At 50.1% G+C, this 16,555-nt stretch overlaps 1 protein-coding gene across 4 annotated transcripts in view; it reads right to left on the bottom strand.

The window, feature by feature from the left end:
- Positions 1 to 16,555, bottom strand: part of ATP11C (ATPase phospholipid transporting 11C) — a 54,127-nt gene that overhangs the window by 21,038 nt on the left and 16,534 nt on the right. For all 4 annotated transcript variants that reach the window (XR_005952065.1, XM_041396500.1, XM_041396502.1 and 1 more), the window contains exons 2-15: positions 16,057 to 16,176; positions 14,342 to 14,431; positions 10,629 to 10,709; positions 9,567 to 9,674; positions 8,852 to 8,980; positions 6,374 to 6,477; positions 5,710 to 5,760; positions 4,820 to 4,884; positions 4,213 to 4,294; positions 3,690 to 3,840; positions 2,620 to 2,817; positions 1,574 to 1,735; positions 1,322 to 1,479; positions 373 to 444 (exon numbers count right to left, since the gene is read on the bottom strand). Coding sequence is in view for 3 of the 4 variants with exons in the window: in XM_041396500.1 (XP_041252434.1) it covers positions 373 to 444; positions 1,322 to 1,479; positions 1,574 to 1,735; positions 2,620 to 2,817; positions 3,690 to 3,840; positions 4,213 to 4,294; positions 4,820 to 4,884; positions 5,710 to 5,760; positions 6,374 to 6,477; positions 8,852 to 8,980; positions 9,567 to 9,674; positions 10,629 to 10,709; positions 14,342 to 14,431; positions 16,057 to 16,176 (1,571 nt within the window). In the remaining variant the exon portion in view is untranslated. The remainder of the gene's footprint in view (positions 1 to 372; positions 445 to 1,321; positions 1,480 to 1,573; positions 1,736 to 2,619; positions 2,818 to 3,689; positions 3,841 to 4,212; positions 4,295 to 4,819; positions 4,885 to 5,709; positions 5,761 to 6,373; positions 6,478 to 8,851; positions 8,981 to 9,566; positions 9,675 to 10,628; positions 10,710 to 14,341; positions 14,432 to 16,056; positions 16,177 to 16,555) is intronic.

The raw sequence follows: 16,555 nt of genomic DNA, 5'->3' as shown, positions 1-16,555 counted from the left end.
GAGTTCAGGCTGACAGTGTCCTGCTGTGAGCCCCAGCCACGGCCCATAAGGTCAGCAGCCACCTCCTGAATCCCAGGAGCCACCTGCATGAGCTGATGCAGATGAAGGATACCTACAAAGGACTGCAGGCTCTTGAGGGACCTGAATTTAGACATGAGAAAACCACCCGTGGATTTCTGCAAGTGAGTCTTTTCACCTACAGCTCGATGTGCTGTGCTTTGTAAATGGGACAGCAGTTTTGGGGCAGGTCAGCACGGTCTGGCTGCCCTCAAGGAACAGCTTTGACCTTGCCAGGTTGACCAAACTCGATCAGCTGGGTGGGAGTGGTGCAGAAGAGCAGCCCTGTCCCTCAGCAGCCCCAGCAGCACTTACATCTCAGTTTCATTCTTTTGGTTTCGTATTTTCATGAAATTGTTTTCAAGTCCTAGAAAAGTGAAACCATACCTGTCAATAAACAAAAGGACAGAAGAGCATTGAAAACACCCATTGGCACATATCATACATAACAATGTTCTCATTTCACCTCTGCACTGCAGAGGAGAGCTCGGTGAGCCCGAGCTAAGGCTGGATGTTTGTTTGCTCCATGCAGAGCCTGCTATGATGCCCTGGAACTGCTCCCATCCCCTGGAGATCCTGGGCACTGGAGCATACAGACAGAGAGCCTCTGGACACGGTCCACTGGCTCTCTGGCAGCTTTACAAGCCATGAGCAAGTGTACACAGCTGCACCAGGCTCCATCTGAAGCGAGGGGCTGGCAAGAGCACAGAGTCACCAAATGGTTTGGGCTGGAGAGGTCACCTAGTCCCAAACCCCTGCCATGGGCAGGGACACCTTTCACTAGACCAGGCTGCTCCAAGCCCCACCCGGCCTGCCCTCGAGCATCTCAGGCAGGATTCAAATGTGGGACTGACAGAAGTAACCATCCTATTATTTTGCCACTGCATGGCAAGGAAAAAGTTTCACTGCAATATACACATGGTAACTGGTCTCTGTTTCTAGGGGATTCAAGCACAAGGCCACGTGAGCTCCAGCAAAGAAGCCTGTGCCACAGCTGGGCACTGCAGCACCTTGGGGCTGCTCTCAGTGAATGCAAACCATGGCCTCCCAGGGAGCTGCTCAGGGAAGAGCCTTTACAGAGCACCCCTTTAACAGAGAGCTCATTTAATCCCACAGGCTCACAGCACTGCAGCTCAGCTTCAGCAATGGTATCACAACATGCTTCCCAGAGAGACCATGGAAAGGGATCTGTCACCTTCAGATCACCCTCCCTCCTTCCCACCAGAGAGAGGGAAATAAAGAGCCAACATCTTCACATTCTTACTTCTCTGCGCCTTTCACCAAAGCGATTTCATCTGGGGAGGAGGAGATATAGGTGTATTTGCGTTCTGGGTGTGCCATCAGCCCATCCACCTGGTCTGCTTCCTTGATCTGCACCGTGTGGCACAGGCACAGGGCTCTCAGGAACAGCTCCTCACGGCTCTGGGCAGGAGGGAGGGAGGGCTCGTTACCAGCTGAACACCCAGCCAGGAGTGGCCACCAAACCCTTGCAGCCATCAGCACGCACACCTCCTACCTTCTCAGCCTTGCCATAGTATTTGAGGGGTCCATCAGTCTGGGAGAAGCCATCCACCTCTGTGATGCAGTCTTTGTACTTGTGCCCGTCGATGCAGCACTCGATGAACTCCATGCTGTTCTCTGTCAGCGTCCCGGTTTTGTCTGTGAACACGTACTCCACCTGCAAGCACCAGGCAGCTGCCACAGGGCTGGGCAAGGAGCCCCCAGGACAGAGCCTGGGGCATTTCAGTGTGTCTGTGCCAGAGCGGAGGGCACTTGGCTATCCTAACCCAATGCAAAGACACAGCTGCCCCACTGCATCACTGTAGTTCTGCTACTTTGCTCCTTTGGTTTTCAGGCTGTTGCACAGGTGGCAGGAGGCAGCTTCTGAAGACTTAAAATCTGTCTCCAGGCTCTTCACTTTCCCCTCATTCTCTTTCTTGGGTTCTCTGCTAAAGCCCTAGTGCTCACAGAACTGCTGCTGCAGGTCTGCTGCCTCCTTTGGGGATTTTCATCTCAGAGCCGTATTTCAATTAGCTAATTGCTACTCCAAGTGCATTTTTATTATTGTTTTTAAAGCAAAATCAAAAGCAGGAGGCACTACACATGCCCTGCACTCATCTCTCCCACTGCAGATCAGAGAGGGAAGCCTGAGCTGTCTAGGTGTCCCAGCGAGGCAGCAGCAGCACAGCTGCACGTGCTCTGCACGCCCAGGGAGATGACTGGGCAGACATTTCCACTAATCCTCAAAGAGACAGAGGATTTTTAATTTTTAATTGAGGCAGTGAAAGCAAAGCACCCTGACGCGCAGAGCGCTGCGCCTGATATTCCCCAAAATGGAAACAATCGCCGTGACCCAATTCCTGCTCTTTCATGCACTATTTATAACCTTATCTGGCTGGCAGAGCCAGTGGAATCACATCAAATGGAAAGTGCCACCACAGCTCTGGGTGAAGCTCTGGCCCGAGGGGACTGCCAGGGATTGCCACAGCGAGGGCTCCTGGCAGGGAGGGCACCTTCAGCCCCGTTTTCATCCCGACGGACGCGAACACAGCACGCTCTGACCTGCCCCAGCTCTTCATTCAGGTCCGAGGTGTTCACCAGTGCTCCCTCTTGTATCTCTTCATCATACATCTCCTTGTCCCAGGAGATGAAGAAGGAGCCCAAGAACTTCTGCATCTCCACTGTGACGTACATGGAGACTGGGATAATAAAATTGAAGAGGACCATAAAGGACAGGAAGTCCGTGAACATCCGCAAGACCTGCAGAGGAAGGAGGAGAAGATGCAGCCTGTGGCTGTCAGGACACAGGGGCAGTTTGCAGCAACACCTCAGGGATTCTAGGTAGCTTCTCAGAAGAGGTTAAATAGGAAAGAACAACATGAAAATGAATACAGTTGAGATACAGAGCTAAATCCTATTTTCCTTTGGCACAGAAAATCCCACTGTCTTCTGCAGTTACCAGGAACACAAGCACATCTCACTGCTTCCTAGTGACTACAACAATGTTTCATAAGCACATTCCTCTCAAGAATATACTGCTACAGGCTCATCCTGACCCCAAGTCACTGCAGTTACCAGGAACACAAGCACATCTCACTGCTTCCTAGTGACTACAATTTCATAAGAAATTGAATGTTTCCAGAAAAAAGGAGCAGGTGGCTTGAGACCAGTCAAGCTGTGGCAAGGGTACAAGTGTGCAGTGACATCCCTGTACATCACCCATCAACTCAATAACCCATCCAGTGAAGATCTCTACACACTTACACTCACTCTCTCAGGCTTGACTGCCCACGTCTGGGCAAGTTTAACAAACTGGATGACATGGCCTCAATTTAGGTTTACCTATTCATAAAAGATATCTCGAGTTCAGATGAGAACCCAGGTTACATCAGCTGCATTTCTACATTATACAGAATTTATTTATGCTGTGCCCCTGTTCCACACAAATACCACTGTGCACAAGCACAAGAGGGGCACACAAGAAGCACAAACAGCAGGAGAGACCAAAGGAAACAACAGCACTTTGTGTGAGCAAACAGGACTCCCAGGGCTGGCAGCAGGCACTAGCAGATGAAACTAAACAGCCAGAGTAAGTACAGCTGGAGGAGGTGCTGAAACACAAATGCACTTACCTTGAACGTGTCTCTCTCTTTTTTAGTCTTTTCGTTGTACCAAGGCTCATCATTAAATGGATTACTCTGCCAGACGTATTTCAGAGTCGTGCACACAGTGGCCTTGCCCAATAGGATGCACAAATACACTATCAAGAAAGCGTTGATGGATCTGAAAAACAGGTTTCTTTTTTAAATTCTTGCAGCTATTTTTATCAAGAAAAACATGTAAATAGACAAGCACAAGACTTCCTTACTTTTAAGAAGGAACTACAGAACAAGTGCTTTTGACACTGCTGATATTCAGGGTCAGGTTCATATATTTAAGCATTTCTTAATTTTGTTTTTAAATAAAAAAGCTACTAAATGATGCTGCTTCTTGCAAGATATGCTTTATCAAATGCCCAGATTTTTCTATGCAATCAGAGAGCATCTGAAACAAAAGGCAGCAGATTAGGGGGATTACTTCTGTACAAGCCATCCACTAAAAACAAACCCAAATCCAACAGGTTTTACTGACTTTTTTCTGAACATTAATACTCACTTCTCTACTGCAGACCGTTTCTGAGATTTCCCTTGGTAGTTGAGAGCCATTTTTGTTTCCATCCCAGTGTAGACTGCAACTCCTGCAGGCATCAAAGCAGGGCTGGTAAGGGACCCAGCTGGCACTGGGCCATCAGGGGCACCGGTGTTTACATCCAACTGCAGTCCCAGCTGAAGGAGGAGGCATTACCCAAGGGCTGCTCAGCTCCAGAAACCTCTGAGGCTGCTAAGGAATGCCACTGCTGTACCCCAGAGCATGAGCAGGAGCCCACGGATCACACAGAGCCAGGGGAAGCATCAGCCTCCCATCACACCCACACCAGTGTCTGAGGCTGTGCTCCCAGCAGAGGATCTGGGGACAGCTCCTTGCTCATGGTGTCTCAGGCAAAAGGAAAAGCTTGCTCTGGTGTGTTAACAGCCCTGCAGACAGAACCAGTGCCTCCTAATTGCACCCTGGCCACTGTGCAACCAGCTTGCAGGAAAACTGCAGCTGTACAGCCCAGGCAGACAGGCTGTAGAGAAGTGTGGTCCCTCTCCAGATTTAGTAGTGAACATCTACATTTGTCACCACCTATCAGAACTATTTAAATAAACAAAAATAACTTCACCATAAATCTTCTTGGTATTTTTGAGGGTAGCACCTTTCAACAACAGGTTTTCAGGACCCAAAGACCTAAACATAAAATAAGTTATAACATTACATCACTCAATGAACATTCAAACTACTTTATAAATTAGAATTAGAAATAGAACAGAAAGATAAACAAAGTTTCCTTATGTCTGATTACATTATTTGTTTGTTAAATTTGGGCCTTGCTTGAGTTTGCTTTTCTCTTTATATAACTACACTTCCATTTCCTCTTACAAATACTATCCCTGATGCAAGATTCCACTCTTATTGTGGGACTTTCAGTAAGGCTTGTGAGGAATAATTGCAAAATTTTCAGATCCAGTATGTTCCAGTACTTATATAAAAATGCAATGTTAAAATCATCAGAAGCCTGTCCATTCCAGCCCAGTCAGTCAATGGCACCATCAAAGCTGTCAGCCCCATTTTATTTCTCTTTGAGACCCCAAGCTTCCCTGCTGCTCCCAGGGTATGAACAAACCCACCAGAGCACAAAACCCATCCAACATGCTCTGGTGAGAGCCAGCTGTTTTGGATGGCTTTTGAACACCACTCACTCATTTCTTCCATGGAACAATCTGATGTTTGAGTTCTTTCTTACCTTCCAATGACAATATTTTGTCATTGCCTGGTAAATTTGTGCCCCACTAGCAGGACAGGACATTACCAGGTAGTCCTGCACTGATTCCCCAAAAGGGGCTCAAACAAATCAGGATGGCAGGAGGGAGGCCTCCTTTTAGAATTAAATCTTTGGAATAGTTAAAGAAAAAAAATATTCCCAAATGATGGCAGGACAAGCTCAGATCTCTGAAATTCTCTGTAGATGCCCAACCCCTCTGAGGAGGGCTAACAGGCAGCTGCAGGACCAACCTGGCTACGGGCTCTTGGTTACTTCCATAGATGATAATCCTTCCAACAAATCTGTGATAAAATATGAGAAACTTGTATTACAAACATACTATAGACACTACAAACATAACAAAGAAAAGTCATTGACAGGAAATGGAAGCAAATCCATAAACAAGTGAATTTGAGAGTTTAATGTTTCAGAGGGGTGGCTGTGCTCAGGACAGGGAGAAGCCACACAGCCCCCATGCTCAGGGCTGCTTACACACCCCAGCACATCCCAGAAAACCTCCCCAAGGGATCTAGCCACAGGGACCACTTACTCCTGGTAGTCATTCAGCCCAAAGAACCTTACAGGGAAGGTAAGAGCAGACCAAAAACAGGTACATGGACCATCACTGCTGCTGAGCTGACAAAAAACAGCTCATTGCACCACAGAAACTTTTGCACAGGGGAGGCTTTTCTGCAAAGACACTGAGCTTTGAAGACTTTGCCATGCTCATACAGAGGAGACACAGTAGCTTGTCAGTGCCTTGAGACACCTTCTGGTCCCTGACACAAAGAAGATGAACTTTGCTTTGCTGAACTGCAGATCCCCGAGTGACGCTGCTGAGCTGTCTGCAGGGGGATGACCCAGGCAGCTGCAGGGCAGGACAGGCAGGGGGGCAGGCAGGAGGGACAGACTCACTTGTAGAGGTCGGGCTGTGGCTGCTCGCACTCGATTGTGGCCGTGAGGGTGTCGATGGCTTCATCGGTGCAGAGCACGGTGGTGTCCCGCACCGCGTAGTGAGTCTGCCACGGAGCACAGGCACTGTCACCACAAGCCCCAACAGCAATCCCATCCTCAAGTTTTACACCCCATCACTTCAAATGGGCCACCGTGCACAAGCCTGCCAGCACCAGCAGCTCTCCCAAGCCCTCACCACGCTCCCACAAAGCATTCTGTCAGAGAAAGGATGAAGTCACTAATGCTAACAGCAACCACAGTAGCAAGCAGCTGCTGGGTGTCTCAGTAAGGCATCCACCAAAAGCAGAGCATCCTTGGGTTTTCCCTGGGGACTTGCCCTGGCTGGGGTGGAGGGGAGGGGAGGCCGCAGGTGGCCCCGTGAAGAAGGGGCTCACCACCTGAGCTGGTTCCTGACGGCAATGAGACACCAGCTCCAGCAGCAGGGACCAGGCAGAGCACTGGCAGACTCCAAGCTATTTTTAGCAGCTGCTGCTGCAAAGGTTCATCTCTCATAATTAACTGAAAAGCCCACAAAGGATCTGCTCACTGCCTTTCAGGCTCTATTTATAGGAGCTACTCCGAGCTCCAAGTCACGGCGGGCTGCACGGCAGGCTGCCTCGATCCATCTTCATAAACAAATCCATTAAAGCGCTTCCTCCGCTCCTGACGCGCATCCCTTCCCCGCAGCCCGGGACTCACACACGCTGCAGCCTCGGCAGGAGCCATCCCCTGCTCCGTGTGCTCTGCTGGCCTGCCTGCCTCTTCCAGCACACATGGATGGATCACAGCTTTGGTGAAACACGAGTCAAAACTGCTCCTGCAGCGCCCGGCACCAAACCCAGCCCTCGTGTGGGTTTTTGCAATGCTCCAGCAGCAGAGACACTGCAATCCCCGAGTGATACTTCAAAGCCACCTCCCAATCAATTCCATGATCTTTACATCCTTTAGTGCATGTAGAAAACACATGTTCTGTTAGCTAACGTATGGCCAAAGATTTGTGCTTCAAAGACAGAGAGCCCTGACAAAATCTTTCACGTTTCTACTCCAGTTTCACCCAGACAGACACCTTTCCCATACCCCAACCTGACATGCCCCAAATACCAAAAAACTCCCACCAGGAAGGCAGCTGATACCCCTGCAGATGAGGTCTGCTGATTACCCAAATGTGCTTCCCTCACCCCCTTTTGCAGCAAACCCTGGTTCCTAATGTTAGACCTATCTCCCCAAACAGAGCTGGCTTTTCTATTCCCTCTCCCCTTCAAACTCATCTTCACCTCCTCTTGAAACAGGAGACAGCGTCCAGTCACCTACAGGAACCCACAAACCAAGAAAAAAACACCACAGTGCTTGATATAGCAACTCAGCATCACATCTCCAGACTCACAAGTTAGTAAGAGCCAAGACTCTGCAAAAGTAATGAACTCATGCATATAATACACCTGACACAAATAAGCAATAGCCTTTTAACATGGTTAGCTATTTTTAGCCTCAAGCCACTTCAAAGCTCCAACTCCTCCTCACTAGTGGAACCAGCACTGTGCCACCAGCTCCCACTCAGGTTATCCAGCTAACAGCTGCCCATGGAGAAGAGCCACAAATCCCAGACAAACACATCAGATCCACAGCGGTATTCCCACTGACTTCAGAGTGTGCTGGAATGAATCACATCATGGTAAAGTATCTTCCAGCCCTACTACTGCAGCTGCTAGTATCTGTATATTTATCAAATATACTTAGCATATTGTTATAATATTATTATATTATGTATTACACTTATGCAAATATTTATCAAACTCAAGTGCAACCAAACATTCATGTCTTCTGACGTATATTAGCTCTTTGTTGTTGCTTCTTTCCCTTAGTTGAGAGAAGGGGAGATACAGAAAGAAAGAAAATAAACTGGAGATATTCATCCTGAGCAAGACTAGTATGAAGTTTCACTGCTTGCTTCAGGGAAAGGGAGGGAAAACCCCAGAAGCGATGCTTTTCTCACGCTGGTGAAAATTCCCCAAATGAATCTAGACATGCTGCCCCAAAGAAGTCCCTGCTCTCGCTGGCAATGCTTGGTTAAGGAGCAGGAGTGCTGGCAGGGCCTGGGAGGGGGCTGGAGAGCTGCAGGCACTGCTCCCCAGAGGCAGCAGAGCTCCCAGTGTGGCTGGAGCAGGGAGCACTGACACGGTGGGCAGCAGGGCTCTATCAATAAATGGCAATCCCATTTGGGGCAGCACCAGCAGCAACAGCCCTGGCAGACAGAGCAGAGCACAAACCATGCCCCAGGCTCACTGCTGACGCACCAGCAGCACGCAGGAGCTGCTCGAGAGCCACAGGGATGGGCTCCATGGCAGCACCTCCAGCTCAGCACAGCCCACTCCACCCAAGCAGGGCCATGCCCAGGTAGCCAAGCACCAGCTCCCCACGCTGCCCCAGCCAGCCCCTGACCTTGAAATTGGACTCGCCGTCAAGGCTCGCTGTGGTGACGTAACAGGTCCCATCAGTGCTGCTGGAGGCCAAAAATATCAGGTCACAGGGGAAGGTCTCATCTGCTTTCACTTCTACTATGTCTCCAACCTGGGAGAAAGGAAACATTCACATGAAAAGCCCTCTGAGTTATGAGATGAGTGTGATTCAGCTTCTCTCAAAGCCTAAGAGGCAAGCTGGGGTCCAAGAGGAGCACAGACCCCTGAACATCACTCCAGAGGCTGATGGGATGATCCAGCCCCGCACTGACTCAGAGCACCCACGTGGCACAGTCAGTGTTTATTTCTCTGCTAAATCTTGATGGAGCAAGAGACTGTACTTGCCTGAAGTGCAGTGTGATAAATTAACATCAAAGCTAAGTGTACTCTCCTGGTGTCCTTGGGAGAGCAGGAAATAGAAGAGGACTGCCTGTCCTGGAGAAGTGCAAAATGCTGACAGATCTGTCACCTGTCAGCCCCGGTACAGCTTTTGTGAGACAGCTTTTCAGAAGAAATCAAAGGCAGCTTCACTCCTTAACTGGGAACAGCTCTGGGAGCATCTCATCTGAAAGTGAGCAAGCTGGGGCAGCTCTAACCCAGGACACCCCTCCTGCCCTGCCCTTGTCCCCTCAGCACACAGCTCTGTGCTCCCAGCAGCCCCAGTCAGAGCCACATGCAGGCTCTCAGTTAACAGTTACCTTGATTTTTTCACTCTCTTTCCGCACTTGCTTTGCATTTTCCACAACAAAGACGTTGCTCTTGTTCACTTCGTTGTCAGCTCTGTGCCTCAACCAGTCCTCGTACCCCTAAGGCACAGACAAACTCAAAGTGAGTAAACTCATGAAAAAGGAGGAGTGAGGATCAGAGGGACACATGAAAACAATGAATAAGGCAACCGTCCTCAGACCTCCTTCATGCCTGACAAAACATCAACCAGAGTGGCTCAGACTGAATCAATTCATTTAAAAAACCTTCATATGCATATTTGACAGATTCAGAACAGATTAAAATAACACCAAAATAATCTATATGCGGGGCATGCAACAAGCAGCTAAACTACTGTAACACATTTCTATTATTCTCAGTTTTGGTAAGAACAGACTGATAATATGAATAATACACTCAGCAGCCTGCAACTCTTTCCTATGGTAACGCAGGATGAGAGTCTTCCTCTCCTGTCTTTACTGGAAGAATAAGCATTGAGATTTGAAGCAGACAGATTTTATTCTAGCTCTCCCTTTCCAGCCCCTGTAGATGAAACTTCTTTTTTTATTATTCACTCAGGAAATGTTAAATGGCATGTGTGCCTGTGATGGGAGGCAAAAGGTCTTTTCACACTGCAAGAAGATGAGGAGTACACGTTTTCAGGACTAGCTGAGTGGCTGAACAGAACCTGTCCTTTCCACCTACCAACACGGGAGCAGAGCGTGGGCTGTATTTGGAGCACGTCTCTGCAAGGACTCAGGGAGTGTTTCCAAGAAGAGGAAAAACATTCAAGTAACACCAGACCTACAGCAGAAAGCTTTACTGACCCTCATGGCCCGCTTTCAACAGCACAGGGATGCTTTACACTGCCAGAACAGGAGACACCAACCCCCACACTCAAAGTGCAGCCTCTCTTGAAAAGCACCAGCACCGTCTCACCCTCTAAGAGGGTGCACCAAACCTACCAGAACAGGTTGGTGGCTTCTGAGCATATTTAAATACATGTTTCTCTAGCTGTCTCAAAGAGCATCTCCCCCCTACACTGACAGCTGTACCTGTTTGATAGCTGTGACAGTGATGACAAAGAAGAGCGGGAGGCCACTGGTCACAGGGCTGGTTGGGGTGTCCACTATCACCTGCAGGGAGAAAAACATTGCTGAGCCCTGGGGTTCAGGCAGCAGAAGAAACCAAGACTTTGGTCATGGGGGGAAAAGGGTGCTTATCCCACTGAGGGCAGGTCAGAGCCTAGCAGGGGAGAAAGGGAAGGAAGGGCTGGTAATGAAAGGGAAGCACCAGTCATCTTGAACCACTGACATTGGGAGGCTAAAAATAACAGCCATCAGCCCAAATTACCTATGAAATATACTGCAGAACAGAACATGAATATTTAAGTAAAACAGAACTCCAGGCTTTGTCTTTAGGCTCTCAAATTTGGAGCTCAGAGGATGATGTAGGCACCATGGCTGCAGAGGGGCCCTGGGGCAGAGCTGGATCCTTCCTGAGCTCACTGCAGTGCTCGAGCCAGCACCAAGGGAAGACCAAGGGCCTTAATCAGCAGTGAAACCTGCAGGCTGTGGGAAACTGCTGCTGCTCCTGACTGGACCAGGATGTGGCCCAAAGGGTAAGAATGGTTCATAAGGGACAGGGAGCACTTCCCACCTCCCAAAGCAATACACCACAAACTGGTCATGTTCCCTGCTGCTCCAGGAGAGACTGGGAGCACGAGCAGCAGATGAGGGCTCTGATGAAAGGGACAGGGAAGCTCAGCAGAAAGGCTTTGTGTCCCCACAAAGGGACTTTGTCTCTTGTTTGTGCTTCCCCAGCACGCTCACATAACAGCAGCATTTGGATATTTATTGTTTCAGGCTGCCTGTAAAAAGCTGTGCTAAGGACAGGACTCCTCTTATCAGCTACGTGGACATTTTTGACTATGAAGTGCTGTACACTGCAATATTACCCTGCATTACTGAGCCCAGAGAGAGCAGCCACAAGATTCTGAAGTGGAAAAGATACACCACAAGAAGCAGCCAGATAAATGGCAGATGAGTTAAGCAGCAGGAGGGTAAACCAAGATAAACACCAAAAGTATTTCCAGGTACACGAAGCCCTGTCTCACTCAAATGGGTGTAAAGTGTTCCCAAGCAGAAAGTCTGGTGGAAACCACACTTTGGAGGAACAGCTCTGAGTGAGGATAGTGCCAAGTGTCACACACTACACTGCACATGTGATGGCCACTCACCAGGGCAGCGTCATGAAGCTTAGGCCAGTAAGCCAAAAGTTATCTTGCAAAAATTGGACAGGTCTTGGGAATCCAAAAAGAACTTTGGCTTTCTGCTGAGAAAGGCAAAGTGGAGGACCTCCTGCTGCCCAGCAGGACAGTTTCCTGCACTGGACAAGTTATAGTTGCATGTATTTGTATTTTAAAAGCACAATTTCTGTCCACACAGATATAGGAACGTAACATCAGATGAAGTGCTGGAATAATTCATATATGTATTTGGAGTTTGGACTCCCTGCAAAAACCCTGTGGTTGGACACTACTCTTCCCCTTTGTGGCTTGGTGAAAAGCTGAGGGACACACAAGCAACAAGCCAGGAGAAAGGCAGATGCCTCTGAAACTATATTTGGACTGGTTTAGGACTTCAGCAGCTTAATTTGAATCCACTTAAAAGTGACAAAGTCCTCCTGTTACTTAAGAGTTTCTTCTTAGGAGATTCCTTAGGGCACTAAGGACCACACTCCAAAAGTTACCTCCAGTTTCCTCCTCAAAGAGACTCTCTGCAGGTTCCTAAAACAGCTTATTGCCACCAGCTTGGTCTGTCTACAAACACACTGGGACTGTGCTCACCCCAGGCCAGCCCCTTCTGCCAGGAGATTCCCTGCAGGCTCCCGTGAGAGCTGCAACAGATGAACCAAAGGAATTTGTATCTGTTTGTGTGCAGAGTGTTTTACGTTGAATGCACCTACTTTGTCTTACAAAGATCTGGATCTGCAATCACAGAGAAACAGACATTTTGATTAAATGTTTCACAGCAGGTAGTGCAGGTGCACCAGGCAATTCCTCCAGCACTGTGACACTGCGCTCCTCATGCAGCACTCAGTGGGGACAACCCCATTAGCTTACAGACATTTAAATGAATCTTTATATTCAAGATATAGGTGACATTTTTCAAGACATAACCCTTGGTATTCAAAATGAGTGGAGTGGCCCTGAGTGCCTTTTTAAGGCAAGTCATGTCCCAGCATGACAGGCACCTGGGGGCAGGGGGCTGCTCTGTAAGCAGCCAGTGGATCAGGGCTGCCAGGCTGGGCTCTGCTCAGCTGGCTTTGTTTGTTCTCTACTTCACCACGAGGGCTGTGTCCTGATTTTAGAGGTGCTCACAGAATAAAGGCAAGGAGGAACAGCCAGGCTCTTCTCTCACCTGCACAGACCTGTGCCTAAAACGGGCAAGCAGCTAGACAAGCCCGGTTTGTAGCTATAATCAGGAATATTCCATGTTCTTCACGGCCAGAGGGTCAATAGATAAAATGTAATAGCACGTCACTAAGTGGCCAGCTACACAAAAAGGACATCCTGACTCCAGGGTATCGCTTCAGTTCAAGGCAAATTACAAATTGGGTCTGACAAAATGGAGCAACGCCAGCGAAATGAAGAGATGGAGGCAAGCCAGCTGACGGCAGAGTAAATTGGCCTTTCATGTCACACTGCCAGAGGAGCCACACACGGCCGTGAGGGATCCCTGCTCCTGCAGCAGCCAGAGCGACTGGAAATCAGAGCCCCTTACTGCACAGGCAAAACATTCCAGGCACTCATCGTTTAAACAGGAGCCTGGGAGAGCGTGATAGCTCCATGCTGAGAGCCACATCCCCGGACCAAGAGCCACGGCCCAGGCCCGAGGGCCACATCCCGGTGCGGAGAGGCCACATCCCCGGCCTGAGAGCCACGGCCCAGGCCCGAGGGCCACGGCCCGGTGCGGAGAGCCCATGGCCCCCAGTGCCCGAGAGCCACATCCCCGGCCCGAGAGCCACGGCCCAGGCCCGAGAGCCACATCCCGGTGTGGAGAGGCCACATCCCCGGCCCGAGAGCCACGGCCCGGTGCCTGAGAGCCACGGCCCCGGAGAGCCCACGGCCCGGTGCGGAGAGGCCACATCCCCGGCCCGAGAGCCACGGCCCGGTGCCGAGAGCACACGGCCCCCAGTGCCCAAGAGCCACAGCCCCGTCCCGAGAGCCACGGCCTAGGCCTGAGGGCCACGGCCCGGTGCGGAGAGGGCACATCCCCGGTGCCTGAGAGCCGCGGCCCGGTGCCTGAGAGCCACGGCCCCCAAGAGCCCACGGCCCAGTGCCGAGAGCCAGGGCCCCCGAGAGCCCACGGCCCGGTGCCGAGAGCCCATGGCCCCGGCGGTGCCCGAGAGCCCACAGCTCCTGGCGGTGCCCGAGAGCCCATGGCCCCGGTGCGGAGAGCCCACGGCCCCCAGTGCCCAAGAGCCACAGCCCCGTCCCGAGAACCATGGCCCGGTGCCGAGAGCCCACGGCCCCCGGCGGTGCCCGAGAGCCCACAGCTCCTGGCGGTGCCCGAGAGCCCATGGCCCCGGTGCGGAGAGCCCACGGCCCCCGAGAGCCCACGGCCCGGTGCCGAGAGCCCACGGCCCCGGCAGTGCCCGAGAGCCCATGGCCCCCGGCGAGGCCCGAGCCCACAGCTCCTGGCGGTGCCCGAGAGCCCACGGCCCCCGGCGAGGCCTGGCCCGAGAGCCACCAAAAAGCTCTTACCTGCACGAGGAAGATGATGAGGAAGTAGAAGTTGGCAATTCTTCGAAACTGCTCAAAAAGGTTCTTCGGGAGGAAGTTCCAGAGGGTGTACTGCGGGCAGAGAGGGGCACTCAAACACAGCGAGGCACGCGGCCGACACGGAGCAGAGCCACAAATGAGCACAGAGGGGAGAGCAGCTCTGCTCTGACACGGCAAGGGCAGCACAGCGAGCTGCCTGAGCAGCCTGCAGGGCTCCAGAGCCAAGCCAGGAGCACAGTGCAGCTGGTGCTCAGATGCCACCAAATTCCTGCTCCAAATTCCTGCTCCAGCTCTCTCTGCTGGAGTGCAGAAGTGGCTCACAGTGATACAACTTTTAAAAATTCATTTGTACACAGGTGATTTCATTACAACATAGCCCACAGTGGGTACATCTTCTCCAAATTCCCAAAACCATCTTAGAGCTACTTTTGTTTAAAAAAAAAAGGGGAAAAAAAGCCATGCTTGCCCATACAAATTCAGCATTAAGTTGTGCTTCATTATAATTTTAAGAAGGCTGCTGAATCATTTGGAAAGCATGTAAAATTTAAGAACAACATGGAAAATAATGGGTCTAATATGTATCTTTCAGTCTGTCTGGAATAAAAAAATAAGCAGTCAAGTCTCAAGACCAATGTCCACTTAATTATAAAGAGACTGGTCAGGTCCCAGGCCTAGCAAATATAAAAGGAAAAAAGAGCAAGGACATAACATTCAAAAATAAATCAAGGAAGAACTAAAATTAGTGCTAAAGCAAACCATTTGTCAGGGAGGGAGCTCAGCTGGGGGAAGGTATTCTCACTGAAAGCCCCTCCTGTGTGCCAGGGAAACATCAATGGCAATGCTACACAAACTAAACATGGACAGAATGAAAGCTTTTCCCAAAAATAAACCCAGACATTCAAAAACAGATAAGATCCAAGATGTACAAAGAAACAAAGGAGAGGGAAAAACCCTTTTGCAGCTCAAGTACAGCAAAACTGAAGCCTAAGTGTATGCTGAGCACTGGCATACGTATCCAGCTGTGTTGACAATATGGAATGCCACTTGTTTGATATTTTACTCAAATTGGCTTCAAATCTTTAGAAATAGCTTCATGAATGTCATGGAAAAAAGCTAAGCAGAAGGCAGATGGGTGTCATCACAGTTTTCCACCATAAACAAAAGCTGCATTAATACCATATGAATGTTTCCCCCCCTTTCATCCAAAGGGATAAACAGAGCATGGTTATTTTTGTCCTATCTCAAGAAAGAAAAATCCAACAGAATAAAATAAAAAAAAAAGGGAATCATATTTTTATGTCCCTTTATAAAATAATGCCACTCCCTTCTGCAAATTTGAGCTGCTGTTATCTCACGCTGTACTATACACCTAACCTGTCTCTTCTTCCCAAAGGGGATGCCAGAAAACTTTAAAAAACACACCAAAAAAATCCCCAACCCCACAAAATCAACGAGTCCACGTGCTTTGCTCCCATCCAGCCTACAAGAAAGGAACTTGTCCATACTGCCACTACCACTGAGAGGGTAAAAAAAAAAACCACCAAGAGAGAGCCTGGAGCTGCGTGTAAGGAGCACCAGGCCGCTCCACTTGCAGAGACACCTTTGCCTCCATCCTCGAGGAATTCGGGCTCTCCCAGCTTCCAAACCCAGCACCAGAGGAGAGCAGGGGGAGCACCCGAGGGGGCAGGGGGGCTCACCTTGGAGGAGACGATCCTGTTGTCACAGAACTTCTGTGCCACGTACGCCTCGGTGTCCGGCACGGGCCGGTGCCCCACCACCACGGTGCGCGTGCCCACGCGCTTCTCCTCGCCAGCACACTGCGGGCCAGCAAAGGGAGAAACAGCTGTTAGCTCCCAAGAACCCAAATGTCTGCATTCGTGCTTCCAGCTCCTCAGTGCACCGCGCTGCTCGCTGGCAACGAGGCAGCTGCAACTCCACAATCCACCTCCATGCCACAGCACAGAGGATGAAGAACACCTGAGGTCATCTAGCAACACCAAGGATGTGCTGGGCCTGACATACACCTTTGGTCAGCCATCAGCCCACCAGCACAGGTCACTGCACTGCTGCCCTGTGCAGGACAGCTGCTGCCTGTATCTGCAGCCTGGGGCAGGTGATTTTTTCCTTCTTGAAGGAGTGTGTCTTTAACAAGCACTTCAAGGCATTAGGAATATAATTCAGCATCTCTACATCTCT

Source organism: Onychostruthus taczanowskii, unplaced genomic scaffold (assembly GCF_017590055.1).
Source record: "Onychostruthus taczanowskii isolate IOZ18803 unplaced genomic scaffold, ASM1759005v1 scaffold13, whole genome shotgun sequence".
Classification (NCBI taxonomy): Eukaryota; Metazoa; Chordata; class Aves; order Passeriformes; family Passeridae; genus Onychostruthus; species Onychostruthus taczanowskii.
Note: the sequence above shows the minus strand (reverse complement) of the source record. Positions and strands in the feature narration are given on the sequence as shown.